At 41.5% G+C, this 15,465-nt stretch overlaps 1 protein-coding gene across 1 annotated transcript; it reads right to left on the reverse strand.

Annotated features, from left to right (window-relative positions):
- Window positions 1–1,275: 1,275 nt before the first annotated feature.
- Window positions 1,276–8,006, reverse strand: LOC103609966 (HERV-R(b)_3p24.3 provirus ancestral Env polyprotein). The gene is given in 7 exon segments (XM_008594217.1): window positions 1,276–1,584; window positions 1,586–1,638; window positions 1,641–1,810; window positions 1,812–2,234; window positions 5,828–5,949; window positions 7,308–7,360; window positions 8,003–8,006. Coding segments are annotated over 7 exon segments (1,134 nt in total).
- Between the last annotated feature and the right edge of the window lie 7,459 nt (window positions 8,007–15,465).

Here is a 15,465-nt window from a genome sequence, read left to right on the forward strand (position 1 = left end):
AAAAGGAATGCGGGTGTGAAGAGAGGTAGTGAGTGGGTATGTAAAGTAGGGCAAATCATAACTAAAGCCAAAATGTTTCATTATTTTAGTTATTATTTTAGTTATACTAAGTTTCCATTTATATTGTCAGAGCTAAGGCTCGGACCCTCCAAACCCATTGTACAGACTGGGTCACCAGAGCCCTCACATGCCAGGCTGGGTCCCCAGATCCCTCACACTCAGGTCCATGCTAGGCAATTGGGAAAGATCCCAGGTGCCGTTGACAGATGACCTGAGCTCAGTCCTCAACTTCCTCAGTGGCAGCAACTTACAGGTCCGGTAGCTTACAGGTCCGGCAGTGGCCTTGCAGAGGGTCCCGGGGCACTGGAAGCAGCAGCCTCCAGCAGCAGTAGTGGCCTCACCATGCCCCCCATGGGGGGCACCCTGGGAATGAGAAGCGCTGTGGATCAGAGCCACTCATCCTTATACTTAAGTCCATAACCCAGGACACCGGGGTGCACATGCGCAATTACACTAGATGATGACCAAGGAACACCTGAGTGCACATGCCTATTTACATCAAATGCTCGGCAAGATTCTGAATATCTGAGGGGCCCTGACCATTTTTCCTATATTTTCCCAACAGGGTATCACAGGGTTTTCAGGTGGCTTGAGTCAGAGGTCATGGTCCCATGATGAACAGGGTTCTCGGCATCATGGGGTCTGTGGCCAGTGGTCTGGTGAGCCTTAAGTCACTGAGCCTTAAGTTATTTCGAGGCTAAAGTGTTATTTCCTGGGGTGTGGGAAACTCAAAGACAATGACCTTAGTCAAGCATCACTGGAACTTTAAAGTACCTGACTCAGACCCTTGACTAATGTACAAGCCTAACACAATCTTCTCCAAGCAAGAGAATAGGTGAATAATCAGCCTGGACTTTCTTTGGAATGTTGGAAAAGGTTGATTAGGGAAGCAGGAGANTGAATAATCAGCCTGGACTTTCTTTGGAATGTTGGAAAAGGTTGATTAGGGAAGCAGGAGAACAGGAGAGAGACTCAGCTCTGATTCATAACCCTTATGTTTACTGAAGTTTAAGTAAATGGGCACAGGGAGGAAAGAGAAAACTTTTAAGACATATCCCTATGGGAGCTTGGTTTCAGTCCCCAACCTTTTATTTTGTTTTCCTCATTGTTGGGGAGTTTGGGATGTCATCCTCACCTAGCTGCATCCTAGTAGAGGTGGTCATCATGGAATTATTGAGAGGAATGTAACTGATATGCTTTTAATTCAAAGTATTCTTATGTGATAGGGCTATGATTGAACTGAGATTGAAAGAGAACATTAGTCACAGGTTTCATGCATCGTTGTGAGAGTCTGTCTTGTAAGCTTAAAAAGACATTGCAACAACAATATTTACCGCAGCATAAGCAAATGCCAATTATTATAATGATTGCAAGAACTATAAGATGCTTTTTCTACCAGGACATCCTGGAGCCACCAAATCAGGAGGATACCCCATTGTTTAGAGATAACATGGGGGCAGATAGAGCATTTACTTGTTTGTGCATATCCCCTAAAACTACGGAAACATTTCCAGAGTTATATGTATACATATACACAGCATTCGGTCTTAATTATGGCACAGATATCTCCTTGTGCTGCGTGAGGACATCTAAAGCCATTCGGTTTTGAAGAATGGCTTTCCTTATTAGTCCCAATTCTGAGTTAAGAAGAAGGGTACTTTCTATAGTATCATTAAGATCATGGCCTGTGTACTTGGTGAGAGCCTCAGTGTGCCAGATCACATCTTCTATACCCAGCTGGGGCATGAAGAAAGTGGAAGGTAGATGGGCTCCAATGATGGACTGGGTGGGGCTAATTGGCAGGTTTAGGTATAGTTTTGAACCAACAGCCTTGCATCCAAGTTAGGCCTGAAGTACATCTTCTCAACCATTCAAGTGGTAGCCAGGGCCATAGATTCATCCCACATAGACATTCAGTTCCATTTGGGGCTGGCCAACAAATACCAGACCTTCTTTCCCAATCTGTGGCATACCAGTCAGTAGCTTTTAGTACAGTAATATGGTTACATTGTTTTGAGTTTAGCCAAACTATTTCCAAGATACTATTTATCCAGTGGTCATAGGGATGATTTCCTTGTTCCTAACAAAAAGGAGCAGTCTGGCTAAGGTAACCCACACTTTGAACTAGCCTAATGAATTCATTCCGTATTTGTAGAAACCCCTCTGGATTATACCTGGTGTAAGTAGTGAGCAGGGTGAGAACTTTAGGGTCGTCGGATCCCAGTTGGGACTTTGCATACTCATAAACCTTCTGTTAAGTCTGTTCAAGGGAGAAAGATTTCCAAAGCCAGGCAGATGCCAGGTGTCATTAATTCCTGGCCACTGGGAAACATCTTCTTTGGTAATTGTTAGGTCTTGTAGGGTGAAGGTGTAATTCATATGTTCCCTAATAAGGTTTTGTAATTGTTTCCAATCAGTTCCCTGTAAGTGGGATACCCATCAAGGGAGTCCTGATGTGCTCTTGAAGGGCAGCAGCCCACAGATCCAACAAGAATCCTGACGCAGAGGATCTACAATGATGTGCCCACAGCAAAAACAGGTTGGGACCTCCTCCAGCAACCAGAGGTACTCCATTTAATAAGTTTGTTATGAAGAAGGTCTTTTTCTTAAATTTCAACTTACGGTCTGATATTGGCTGTATCTCCCAGCTGGATTTTGGCAGGGGAGGTGAGAGTGAATGGAAAAGCTTTGCCTGGATGTATCCCAGTCAGATTTACAGAAGAGTGGGTGGTCAGTCAGTAAGACTTCAAAGGGTCCAATCCATTGAGGTTATAGTTAGTCATCTGGATGATGATTTCTCCAAGTCCTCGGCAATATTTGGTCACTGGGCTTCCACGGGTGTAGAGGCACATCTTTGGGAAATTGGAGCCTGTCAGAAGAAAACCTCTGAATAATGGTTAGTACAGATCTTAATAGTTTAATATAGTTATGCAATTCAAGTTCCTGGGGAACAAAGTCTAAGTGTAGGATACCCAGGCTCCTGGAGGAGGTGTCTCCCATATAGAATTTCAAAGAAGCTAAGGCTTACTTCTGGGGTAACACTTATTCTCAGCAGGGCAATGGGTAACATTGTGTCCCAAGTTAAATTTGTCTTCTGACATAACTTAGCAAGAGTCTTCTTCAGGGTCCAATTCATTCTCTGTTTTTCCTGTAGACTGTGGCCTCCACAATGAGTGGAGTCTCTAGTTGATGTTTAGAAATCGGGATATTTCCTGGTTTTTCTTAGCAACGAAGCCAGCCCCACTGTCACTTTGCAATGTTTGCGGTAAACCAAACCTCAAAATAATTTCCTTTAAAGGGCTTTTGTTACCTCGAGTTCCTTCTCAGTCCTGCAGGTAAAAGCTTCTACCCATCCAGTGAAAGTGTCAACTAAAACTAGTAAATACAGGAAATTTCCAGGAGCCTTGGGCATAACTGTGAAATCTAATTGCCAGTCCTCTCCAGGACAAGTTCCTCTCTATTGAGTGCCCATGTTATAGGGAGGCTTTTGTCCATCAGGATGCTTTGGATTATTTATTATGTAGATGGGACAGCACTGAGTAATTGTCTGGATTCACCTCTGGATGTTGGGTTCAGAAAGGTAAGGTTTTATCTATTGCAGAGTAGCTTCTCATCTGAAGTGGGTACTCTGATGGATTTGTGTGAGAATGGGTCTAGTTAAAACCTGTAAGAAGGACTTTCTCTTCTTGATTACCCATCTGGTTTGAATTATTATTTTTAGAAAACCCCCATTTTTCTGCCCATTTTAGTCAGTCTTGAAGAGGTGTATATGAGTCTAATTCCAATTTGGGGCCTAAGGGCAGAATTGCTTTGCAACTAAGTCAGCTTTATTGTTTCCTAAAGTTTAGTAATTATCTTTTGGTGCCCTCTGCAAAGTACAATGACTGTTTCCTTAGGCAGTAAGATTGCTCAAAGGAGTTCTAGAATTTGTACTGCATGTTTAACTTCTTTGTATCCAGAGATAAGGACTCTTCCCTCTTCCCAAATGGCTCCACGGGCATGTAGTACCATGAAGGCATATTTAGAGTCTGTGTAAATGTCAAGGTGTTTGTCCTTTCCTGAAGTCAATGCCCTAGTTAGGACAATTAATTCACCCTTTTGTGCTGATGTACCTGGGGGTAAGGCTTGGGCTTCTATTACATGTTGGCTGGTAACCACGGCATAACCTGCATTCTGTTGTCTGAGTTCCATGAAGCTGCTCCGTCAGTGCAGAATTCTTCATCTGGAGAGGACAAAGTCTGGTCAGTCAGGTCTGGGTGGCTGGAATAAACCAGGTCAATTAATCTGAATACAATCATGGACCCGTGGTTCAAGTTAGCTGGAAGGAGGGTGGCAGCGTTTAGGAGGGATACCCCCGTTAATGTAACGTTGGGATTGTCCAGCTCCATTAAGGTAACATTGGGATTGTCCAGCAATACGACTTGGTATTTGCCTAATCATCTGTCAGCCAACCAGTAATCCCCGTTAATGTAACGTTGGGATTGTCCAGCAATACGACTTGGTATTTGCCTAATCATCTGTCAGCCAACCAGTAATCCCTTTTCTGTTCCAACAATGGTAAAACATAATGCACAGCATGCACAGTTACAGGCTGTCCTAGGGGAAATTTTTCTGCCTCTTGCAGCAGGTTACAAATAGCAGCTGCTGCCCTCAAACATGTGGGCCATCCTTTTGTCACAACACCTAATTGCTTAGAAAAATATGTTACTGGTCATCCCTTAGGTTTTGGATTAGTACCACTAGTCCTATACCTTGTTGTTCCTGGACAAATATGTCAAACAGCTTGTGTGAATCCAGGAGCCCTAAGGCAGAAACTCTAATTATCTTTTCTTTGATGTTTAGGAATGCTCTGTGACATTCCCCAGTCCAGGTTAATGATTCTTTTTTCTTTCCCTTTCAAGGCTTCATATAGGGGTTTAACTATTAGGCCAAAGTTAGAAGTCCATATTTGGCAAAATCCTGCCATGCCTAGAAACCCACAAAACTGCCTCTAGGTTGTTGGGGGATGGTTTACCCTGGCTAGTGCCTCTGTTCTCTTGGGAGGAGGCTCCGAGTTCCTAGGGACATCTCAAAGCCCAAGCACTGGATTGTGGGAAGTGAAATGTGGGCTTTCTTTTGAGAGACCTTATATCCTTTCTTTGCCAGGAAGTTTAGGACAATTATAGCATGTTTGATGGAATGAATTTCAGTTCAGCTAGCTACTAAGATATCACCCACATATTGCAAAACCATTCCACTTTCCAAAGATGACCTTCCTTAAGTCTCTGGCTAGTGTTTCTTCAAAAATATTGAGGGAGTTTTTAAATCCTTGTGGGAGCACTGTCCAGCAGTACTGTTGTTTAGCTTTAGGGTTCAAGTTTTCCCATATAAAAGCAAATAGCTCTTGGTATTCTCAATCCAGAGGGATACAAAAGAAAGCAGCTTTTAAGTCTATTACTGGATTTCTGGACAGCATAGTCATCAGAGCATAGGGGTTAGCACTATTGTATGTATAAGTTTAGTGAACTTGATTTATAGCTCTGAGGTCCTGGACAAACTGATATTCAAACTGTCCCAGGTTTTTGGATAGGCAAAATGGTGGTATTATAAGTGGAGTAGCAAGGCCTGGGAGCCCAAACTTTAGAAAAGCCTTGACTAAAGGTTGAATACATTGTGGGGCTTGTGATTTATGAGGATATTATTTAATTCAAGGTGGGGTAATTCCTGGCTTTGCCTCAATGTGTATTGGGTCCTCCTGTGCCCATCTGGGTTGTCCTCTTGCCCATACCTTGTGGTCGACTTGATCAAGTGCATCAGAGGGGACCATGGAGAGGTTGCTGGCATAGCGAGTAAGGCCACTTGCAAATCAAAGGCATTCTTTGGTGGAACTTTGATGTCCATGTGTCTTGGCTGAAAAATCATTTGAACACAAACTTTTGTAAGGAGATCTCTTCCCAGAAGTAGAAAAGGACATTCAGGCATAAAAAGGAAACTGTGAGTCAAAGAGGTAGTCCCCACCATACAATGTAATGGCTGTAGAAAGATTTTTTGTAGAGGCTTTCTGGTCCTTCTCATTACTAGCACAACATTCTTTGTAAATTTGACCAATTTTAGGTTTGGCACTGAGTATGTCACTCCGGTTTCAATTAGGAAATTGATCAGCTTGTCTCCCACCTTTAAGATTATCCTGTGCTCTTGGTGGGAAATGTTGACCACAGGCTAGAGCCCCCATGGTTTTTGGTGAGCCTGTGACCCATGGGCCCCAACAGTCCATCTTTACCATCAAGTCCTCCCATCTATAGGCAGGTCTTCTTTTCTTTTTGATTTGGGGCAATATTTATGCTAATGTCTGTCTTCCTTGCAATAGGCACATTGGTTTTTGCCTAAAGGGGGTCTCTCTCCCTTTTCTTCTGGCCCTTGAAGTTTTTGGACTTTCCTTTTAGGGCTCTTTTGATTTTGAATCAAGGGTGCCACTGGAAATTTTATCTTTTATCTCAGCTCCTGTATCTTCTTTTTGTCTTTCTGTTGTTCCTTTATCTGCTCTTTATGAATACGTTATAAGCCATTCCAACTACGTAATATATGAGCATCATAAGAGAGCCTTCCAATTTTTGTAGTTTTTATTGAATACCTGGCATACTCTGAGTTTTGAAAGACAATATTGATTAATCAGGTGTTTTCTGGTTGTCCAGGTCTACATCAGTATGTTCATGATAAGCCTCAAAGATTCTCTCAAGGAAGTCAGAGGGACTTTCATTTGGTTCTTGTCTAATCTCATGGACCCTGTTTAAATTCTTAAGTTTTGGGATTCCCTTCTTCAGTCCTACCAAATTGCAATCCTGGTAGTGTTGGAGTTTACCTTCATCTCCATTATTAGGGTCTCAGTGGGGGTCATGGATTTGTATAGCCAGGCCTGCTTCAGTTCTCAAGTGGTTATTTGGGTCTTCAGGATGGAGCCAATTGGCTTCCTCTAGAGCTTTTTCTAGGATGATCCAATGTTCCTCTGAGGTAACAAAATACTTAAAAGACTTTGAATATTGCCTCGGTGGGGTGAGGGTTGGTAAAGATGGATTGAAATAGCTCAGTTACACCTGTTGGATCATCCTGGTATGGTGGGTTCCAGTCATATAAGTTCGAAGTAGTAATTGGACTATAGATCCATGTTAGTCCAGCAGGCTGTGCTCGTTCACTGAGGCCCCTCTATGGGAACTTTCTCAGTGGAAATTGTGCTGCCAGAATAGTGGTTAGCTCCTGGCCAAATCATGTACCTGTCTGGTGTGGAAGGAGAAGATCATTTCTCCTGACTTTTCTGGAGTAGGTTCTGAAAAGAGGGCAAGAGAAGGATATGAGAAAGAAGGTGTAAGAGTCAGGGCTTCAGACTCATAAAGAGGGGAACGTAGGGCACTTCAGCCCATTTCCCCATCTGATGGCAATAACATTCTAGCTGCTGTATTATAGTTTAAAGATGCTTTAGGGGGACAGATTTCGTCTGACCTCCGTGGATACTGGGGCCGAACATAAAAATATTATCTTTTTCTTTTTCATGGATTCATAACTATATTCTGACCAGTCTTGGAGGATGTACCTGAATGGGTTCCAGAACTTTGTGACCAAATTCTGAGTTCTCATGGTTACAAAATGTAAACAAGCCTTCAAAACACAGGTGAAAGCAAATGAACTATAAGCAATTTTGAACTATGAGTGAACCATGAACAATTTACCCAAGATATAGACAGACAGAAATAGGTGAATTGCAAAAAAAAAAAAAAAAAAAAAACCCAAACAAATGGCAGTTCCTTCTTAGGAAGCTTGGGGAGGGGAGTGTGTTTTTTAATCAGCCCGGGTAGCTTCCTCTCAGACAGTTGGTAGGGGGCTCCTTCTACCCAGATAGGACTTCCCCTAAGGGACTTCCCCAAAGTGAGAGAAGCATTCCCCACTTTGTGGTACCCCAAACAGCACTCACCCATTCTGACACTGATCAAATTTCAAAAACACATATGATTGAGATCTGTTCTTTGATGGCAGATAAGGAGTGTGATAGCAACCGGTGGTGGCCAAACCAGTGGGAGAGAGCCCGAGGCCTCCTTCTGACAAAACAGGTCAAGTTGATGCTAGGAAGGCATTGGGGGCCCTCCCCAGCTCAGAGATCCCTGAGCCACAAGCAACTCAGGCCATACAGTTGGATGCCGAAATCTGTAACCAAGCCAAAAAGATCTAATTGAGTTCAGTTGCTCCTCATGCCAAGAGCCAATCAGAGAGACAAAAATTAGTGCCAGGAAGAAGGACTTTATTAACTGCCAGGAGAATAAGTGAGCACAGTAGCGATGTCAACCTGCCTCCCCGACTGACTACAGTTTAGGGTTTTTAAAGGGTAGGGAGGCAGAAAGGTATGTCCAGGGAGGTGATAAAGGGGATCACAACATTTGAAGTTGGCTCGAGTCAGAGGTCAGGGTTCCATGATGAACAGGGTTTTGGCATCAGGGGGTCTGTGGCCAGTGGTCTGGTGAGCCTCAAGTCCTTGGTGTTATCTCAAGGCTGGAGTCGTTATTTCCTGGGGGGAAACTCAAAGATAATAACATTAGCCAAGCATCACTGGAACTTTAAAATATCTGACTCAGACCCTTGACTAATGTGCGTGCGTAACACAATCTTCTCTAGGCAAGAGTAAAGGTTGATAATCAGCCTGGCCTTTCTTTGAAATGCTTTTGTTGGAAAAGGTTGATTAGCGAAGTAGGAAAACAGGAGGGAGACTCAGGTCTGGTTCATAACTCTTAAGTTTATAGAGGCTGTGTAGATGGGCGCAGGGAGGAAAGAGAAAGCTTTTAAGATAAAACCCTGTGGGGGCTCTGTTTTAGTGGCATCATAATACTGTCTTATTCTACTTTATTTTTTCTCTCACTGATTTTACTGGATATTTCTCCATGTTTACATGTGTAAATCTGGTTTATTTATTTTTGGCTACTGATTAATAGAGACCCCATCATCTGTTTTCCAAACCCCATGGACCCAGAGGTGCTTTAAAATTTTTAAATTGTTTGGAGTTTAGACAGATAATACATTCATATACCACATCTTACTTAACACGCCCATTGGGGTGTGGGGCAGTATTTCATAATCAAACCCATTCATTTGGGGGACAGGAAAACAAGTGGAAATTTATGCTCAGTGGCATAAATAAAGACAATAAATAGCCTCATGGCAGTTCAGGTCAGGTTTTGTTGCCAAATGAGTTTTGACATCAAGTCAGAAAAACAAAAGCCTTTTTGGTGTTTGGAGATTTTTGGATTTCAGGAGACTGAGAAGGCCTTGTAAACCTTCATTTTATGTTTATCCCACATTTTATTATCCAGTCCCCGATTGGTGGGCACTTATCTGTTGGCCAGTGCTTCCTCATCATAGACAATATCTCAGAGAACATTCTCACATCTGTCTCTTTATGCTCCTGCCAGGTAGGTGGCAGGAGGTGAGATTCCTTTGGAGAAAATGTGAGATCTCACATAAAAAATTACTTCAAAAAGTTCATGGAAAAGTAGAATTGAAAGATAATACAAATCTTTCTATGAATTTTTGAAATGTCTTCATAGGACATGCTTGAATGGGTGTCTCATTCCTGTGTACAATGGCTTAAAGAGGACAGTAATTTAGGGTCTTGATTTTGGTTCACTGCTGCCTGATACAACTTTTCATGATGATGGAAATATTCTATTATCTGTGCTCTCTAATGTGATAACCACTAGCCACATATAGCTATTAAGCAATTAAAATGATGTTCGCTTGACTGAGGAACTGAACTTTAAATTTAATTTAATTTAATTTTTTTCTTTTTTAAAGATGACTGGTAAGGGGATCTTAACCCTTGACTTGGTGTTGTCAGCACCAGGCTCTCCCAAGTGAGCCACAGGCCGGCCCCTAATTAATTTAAATTTAAATAGCCACATGCAGTCTAGAACTTTTTTAGTCTTACGGAGTATTAAAAAAAAGTAAAGGTCAACAGCAAAAATAAAATTATTCTGAAAACTATGGAAAGCTTTAATTTCTTATGTAAACTTGAAAGAAAGTAACAATTGATTCCTTAATGCATATTTAAGTGGGTTGAGGAACCCATCTTTATTCCATGTAGGTGAAATTTCAAGTAATTGAAACAACTCCTTGACACCTTGAATGAATCCAAAGATTAAAAAAAATTTAAATACAGTGAGTAAATTATACCTTCTTTTCAGTGAATTTACTGTTACCTTCCTTATAATACATATTCTTTAAAAAGTATTATAGAGAGGAAACTTTTTAATGGTATCATTTTTAGAAAATGTAACATACATTTATTTTAACAGGAACCACTGAAATAACTGTTTGAATTTTCAGGTATGACAATGAGAGATAATATTAGATTATACTTTCAGGTGACCACAAAATCTGACGGGGAGGACCCAGAAGCTTTGCTGAAAGAGGAGATTCCCGAGCTATAACTGAAGGTCCAGTGGAACTGGCCAAAGGAAGGAAGTGGGGAGGAGGATTCTAGGCAGAAGGAACTGGCCAAGTCTTTGAAGATGTTCCCACATTCTGGGAAGAGCAAAACATTTGGTACATAGAGGGGAGACAGCAGTAGCACTGAGGAAAAGAGGCAGAGGTGACCCACAAAAAAACACTGGGCAGCAGGTATGTGGGACTTTGAGCACATCTGACTCCGTCTTAGGTCATTACTGCTTGCTATGTCCTTTTGAGAGCTTTGCCCTTACGGTTATACAGAAACTAGGGGAAAGGTAGTTAAAAAGATGGATAGGAACAATCTGCTGACTGAAGAAATGATTAAATACTGGTGTGGTGATAAGATGACCTGACTGCCCTCATTGGAGCTAGTTATGTTAAGCTTGTTTACGAACTGCTTATATGAACCTGAGCTCAGCCTTGAGTTAGCACAGAGAAGATTGGCATATGTCTTTGGGTTACTGTCCACTCGACCTGTAATTCTGTAAGTTATCCTGTAATAAAGTTCTTTGCTTTACCTCATGGAATGGCTCAGTTCATTGTTTGGCCATGAGATACTTTTCCAGTTAGGGGGACCACGTGCCCTTAGTCCACCTTTAAAAACAGGTACCAAATTCAGCCCCAGTGTGTAGCGGAAGTACCTAAGGTTCACAGATGTAATGGCTGGCTATATGTGTCTGTGATTTTTAATTTTATGTGTCAGCTTGAGTGAGCCACAAGATGCCCAGATAGCTGGTTAAGAATTATTTTGGAGTAGTCTGTGAAGATACTTCAGGAAGAGGTTACCATTCAAATTGGTGAACTCAGTAAAGCAGATGGGCCCTCCCCAAGGTGGGTGGGCCTCATCCAATCCGTTTAGGGCCTAAATAGAAGAAAAAGGTTGATTTCATTCTCTGTCTAACTGGTTGAGTTGGGACATTAATTTTCTCCAGCCCTCAGTGCTCCTGGTTCTTAGGCCTTCAAACTCAGAATGGAGTCCACACCATGGACTCTCCAGCTCTCAGGATTTTGAACTACACCACAAGACTTCCTAGGTCTCCAGCTCACAGAGGGCAGACAGTGGGACTTCTCAGCCTCCATAATTGTAACATTCAATACCTTATCCCCTATTGGTTCTGTTTATCTGGAGAACCCTAATACAGAGACATAGCCAGGCTTCCAGGCTTTCTGACTTTTATTTTAATGCTCTAATTGCACCATATTTCCTTGGTGATAGGGCATGGAGCCCCAGATGATCATGTGGGAGACAAAGCAAGGGCAGGGAGGAAATCCCACATGCCCAATGAACAAGGTCAAGAACCAGGATTTTCTTTTTCTACTCTGTCTGGATTCTCAGAAATAGACTCTGCTCTTCCAAGGGAAGAAATCCACAGTTACAGTAAATGTTATCTGTTATCAGTTGGCATGCAAAAGATATTTGGATAATTTAGCTAAATAGAGACCTATTAAATTGATAGAGGGTAGCTCACAGAATCCCAGGAAGACAGGGGAAAAAAGCTTGGAGGATTCACAAAATGGAACTAATGCTGAAAGCTGCTGAAGAACTAACAGGTCCTGTTCTGCAACACCACAACCATCAGAAGAGATGTTGGACTCTGCTGCCCAAACTGCTTTCATTGATTGTTGACCTCGAATAAAGGATGTAACTATGCCACAGCCACTGCCCCAACAGCAAATATCTACCTCCCTAATCTTTTTGTAATAGTTATCCCACGTCCTGTTAAATACTGGAAACAGCACTTCAACTGGTAGAGCTGGGGTGATCTGACTGTATATTGCCACAAGGGGACCTGGGAAGGTAAGTGTTGGGAATTTTCATGCAGCAGAAGGCAGTGTTTGCCTCCCACCAAGAGTCTTAAATTGAATCTTAACACAGGGAACTTAGAAAAGACATTCAGTTGTTGAGAAGCATCCCCCTCCCAAGTAACAACAGTCTACAACATTGCGTGTAGTGGTGACACTAAAACTGCCACTCTTGTATTGGAAGATCTCTTTCTGCTGAATTCACTCCCATTCCAATGTCACCTACAGTATTTAGATTTTCAAGGGACACAGGATGCTGGCATATTAATTTTGTGCAAAATGTTCTTTCCTGTCTCAATCTCTGTCAGGTCTACCTATAGAGACACCCTTAGTATAGATCATAAATTATATCCTTCTCAACTAAATCTGGTTCTGTTGGAACTACAGTGGGGCTTAGCCACTCCCATCTAAATCTTCCCAGGGGTGCTAGAGAGAGAGAAGAGCAGGTAACTCACAGAGGAAGAACTTTTACAGTTTTTTGTCACCTTTTATGTTCCCTCTTCCCTCACCCACCACACACATTCATGCAGAGGGTAGTTGTATTGCAGGTGGCTATTTGATGATAAACTTTTGCTTTTAGGTTAAATTACAAAAAGATCTGTGGCTATAAGCAGAGAAATAATTTAATTATGGAAGTTAAGCTCCCTCCCTTGGTAGACAATTTGAAAAATAAAGAGGAAGAATGCAATAGCACATCAGCCCAGACTTGGAAGTCAAATTGTCTCAGGATCCTGGTTCCATGAATCATTTCATTCTATAAACTTGCTCAAGGTCCTTAAAAATTTTAAGCCTTAGTTCTTTCTTTGTACAATGGAAATAATAATACTACCTATATTGCAGAGGTTATCATGGGGATTAAACGGAACACTTTACTTAGCATATAGTAAGAGCTCAATAAATGTTACGTACAATCATCATCAACATCGAGTTACTAGGATGACTCATCGGCAGATGCACTCAAAGATTTGAAGTTTGGAAGAACAGATAGAATAGATTAGGGCCACAGAGATCAAGATTCAGTGACAGGAAAGGACAATTAATTCTGCAAAATAGAGGAATAGATCTAGGCTAGCAATCTAGTTCAACCCGAGGACATGAAGATTGATTTCACAAGGCCGATTTCACATAGTATGTGCATGGCTGATGCAGAGAGCCAGGAAGTACCCCATCACAGAACAACAGCTAAAGAGATCCACGAACCAAAAAATATATATAATAATAAATAAATAAATAAATAAAAACGTGCTAACTTCACTCCCACCCTGTTCTGGACAGGAACTCAGTAGCAGCGTAGACTCATACCCACAGAACTACAGAAGACCACTTCTCAACAGTGACATCATGTGGCAGTGTAGAACAATGACAACAGTGGACTGATGAGAGGCCATTTCTTTTCTATTTGACATTTAAAGGGAAACTGATTCCTTTGGAACTACATTAACCCCCATTGCTATTAGACAATTTGATGTGGAAGAGAGACCCAAGAGGGAGATTCTGGCATTCCTGCTAATGAGGTTTGTGACTAGCTAAGCAATTTTGTAAGGAAATAAAAATTGAGAGCACATGTACTGCATGGTTACTTTGTTCGTGCAAATAGTATCCTGATTCTATTCAGGTACCCATCTAACAGATAAATGCCCATGGAAGACACGTCCCTCCCAAAACTGCAAATACGAACCATGACTGGTCTAATCCATTGGGTTAATTCCATTTTTCTCTTGAAGTGAGTCTATGGACTGGATTTTGGTCAATGAGACATATGTCAAAATTTGGGGGGGGGTGCCCCTGAGAAGAGAGAGAACACTGTGGAGAAAGGTTCCTTTTCTGCCTGCTCTGTCCTCCATGCTTGGGATGCTATCACGGAAGGACATGATGCTTGGAACTGTGGATCTGTTTGCAACCAGTAGAAAAAAGCTGAGAAAATTAACAACATGTGGATACCATGTGCTGACAGCTCAGAGCTGCTGAACAACTGCAGTACAGCCTGTGTCCTCACATGTTGTCATGCCGTGATTACATGTCTTAAGTGTTAGATATTAGTAATTAACTATACTATCATTTTTAGCAGAATTATTTCCAAATGGGCATACTTCTGTTCCATTATAATATAAAAGTATATGATTTCCACAGATCAGGTTTCCCGGGCTACTCAATCCTCAATGATTCGTGTGTGTCCAGGGTAGTTCTTACCATAATTGTGGTTAAATAATTGATTTTCCTATGAGTACTTTAAGTATTCATACTTAAAGGGAGACTATACAGTAAATTCCATGAGGGTGAAGAAACATAGTCTGAACTCATCACCTCCTCCTGTTCCTCACACGTTCTTCCCCCGGACACAAAAAATTTACAAATAAAAAAATTTTTCAATGGACTAATTAATTATTTTATTTTTTTAATTAAAAAATTCAAGAAGTGTTACCAAGCACAATGTGGGCCAAATTCTCATCCAAAGGAATGGGTACCTTTAGGTGAACATTGTAGAGAAATTACTCTCAGAATTGAAATCATTTTAAACATATTGCCAAAATCCCTGCACGGATTTCTTCAAATTTTCAATGTTTAAGAAACGAATGGTCGATATAATCTACAGCAATCACTCCTGTTTAATTGATTACATGTCTGTGAAGGTGAAATGTACAAATGGGCTAAAAGGAAAAAATACACCAAGGAGCTATAGATCTGCTTTACGTGTTCCAACAGCAACCTGGACATCAAAGCTGGCAGCACTGTGGGACCTGTTTCCTCTGAGAGCAAAATCCCATGACACAAATATCATTATTAACACTGCCGTGTGAATATATTGAGTGAGCCAGTTACCAATCATAGATTGAGCAAAAGCTTTAAAACATGGGATAACATTGGGTCCTCCAAGTGTAGCATTTGTTCAAAGGTGCCTCTTTGCATGGACAGGTGCCAAAGGGGGAGAGTTATAGTCAGTGGATCATTGTCAACGAATTATTTGGCTTCACTTTCCAAAATGAAGGATCCCATGCATCCCAGCAGAGTAGGAAAAGCATCTTTCTGAAGGATAAAAGGAAACAAGATGCAATGACTACCTACTTTGTGACATTTTGTTAGCCATACTATATACTTCCCCATGTAAATTTTATTTTCCCAACTTTACATATGAGGAAA

The sequence above is a fragment of the Galeopterus variegatus genome, unplaced genomic scaffold, assembly GCF_000696425.1.
Source record: "Galeopterus variegatus unplaced genomic scaffold, G_variegatus-3.0.2 Scaffold10377, whole genome shotgun sequence".
NCBI classification, from domain to species: Eukaryota; Metazoa; Chordata; class Mammalia; order Dermoptera; family Cynocephalidae; genus Galeopterus; species Galeopterus variegatus.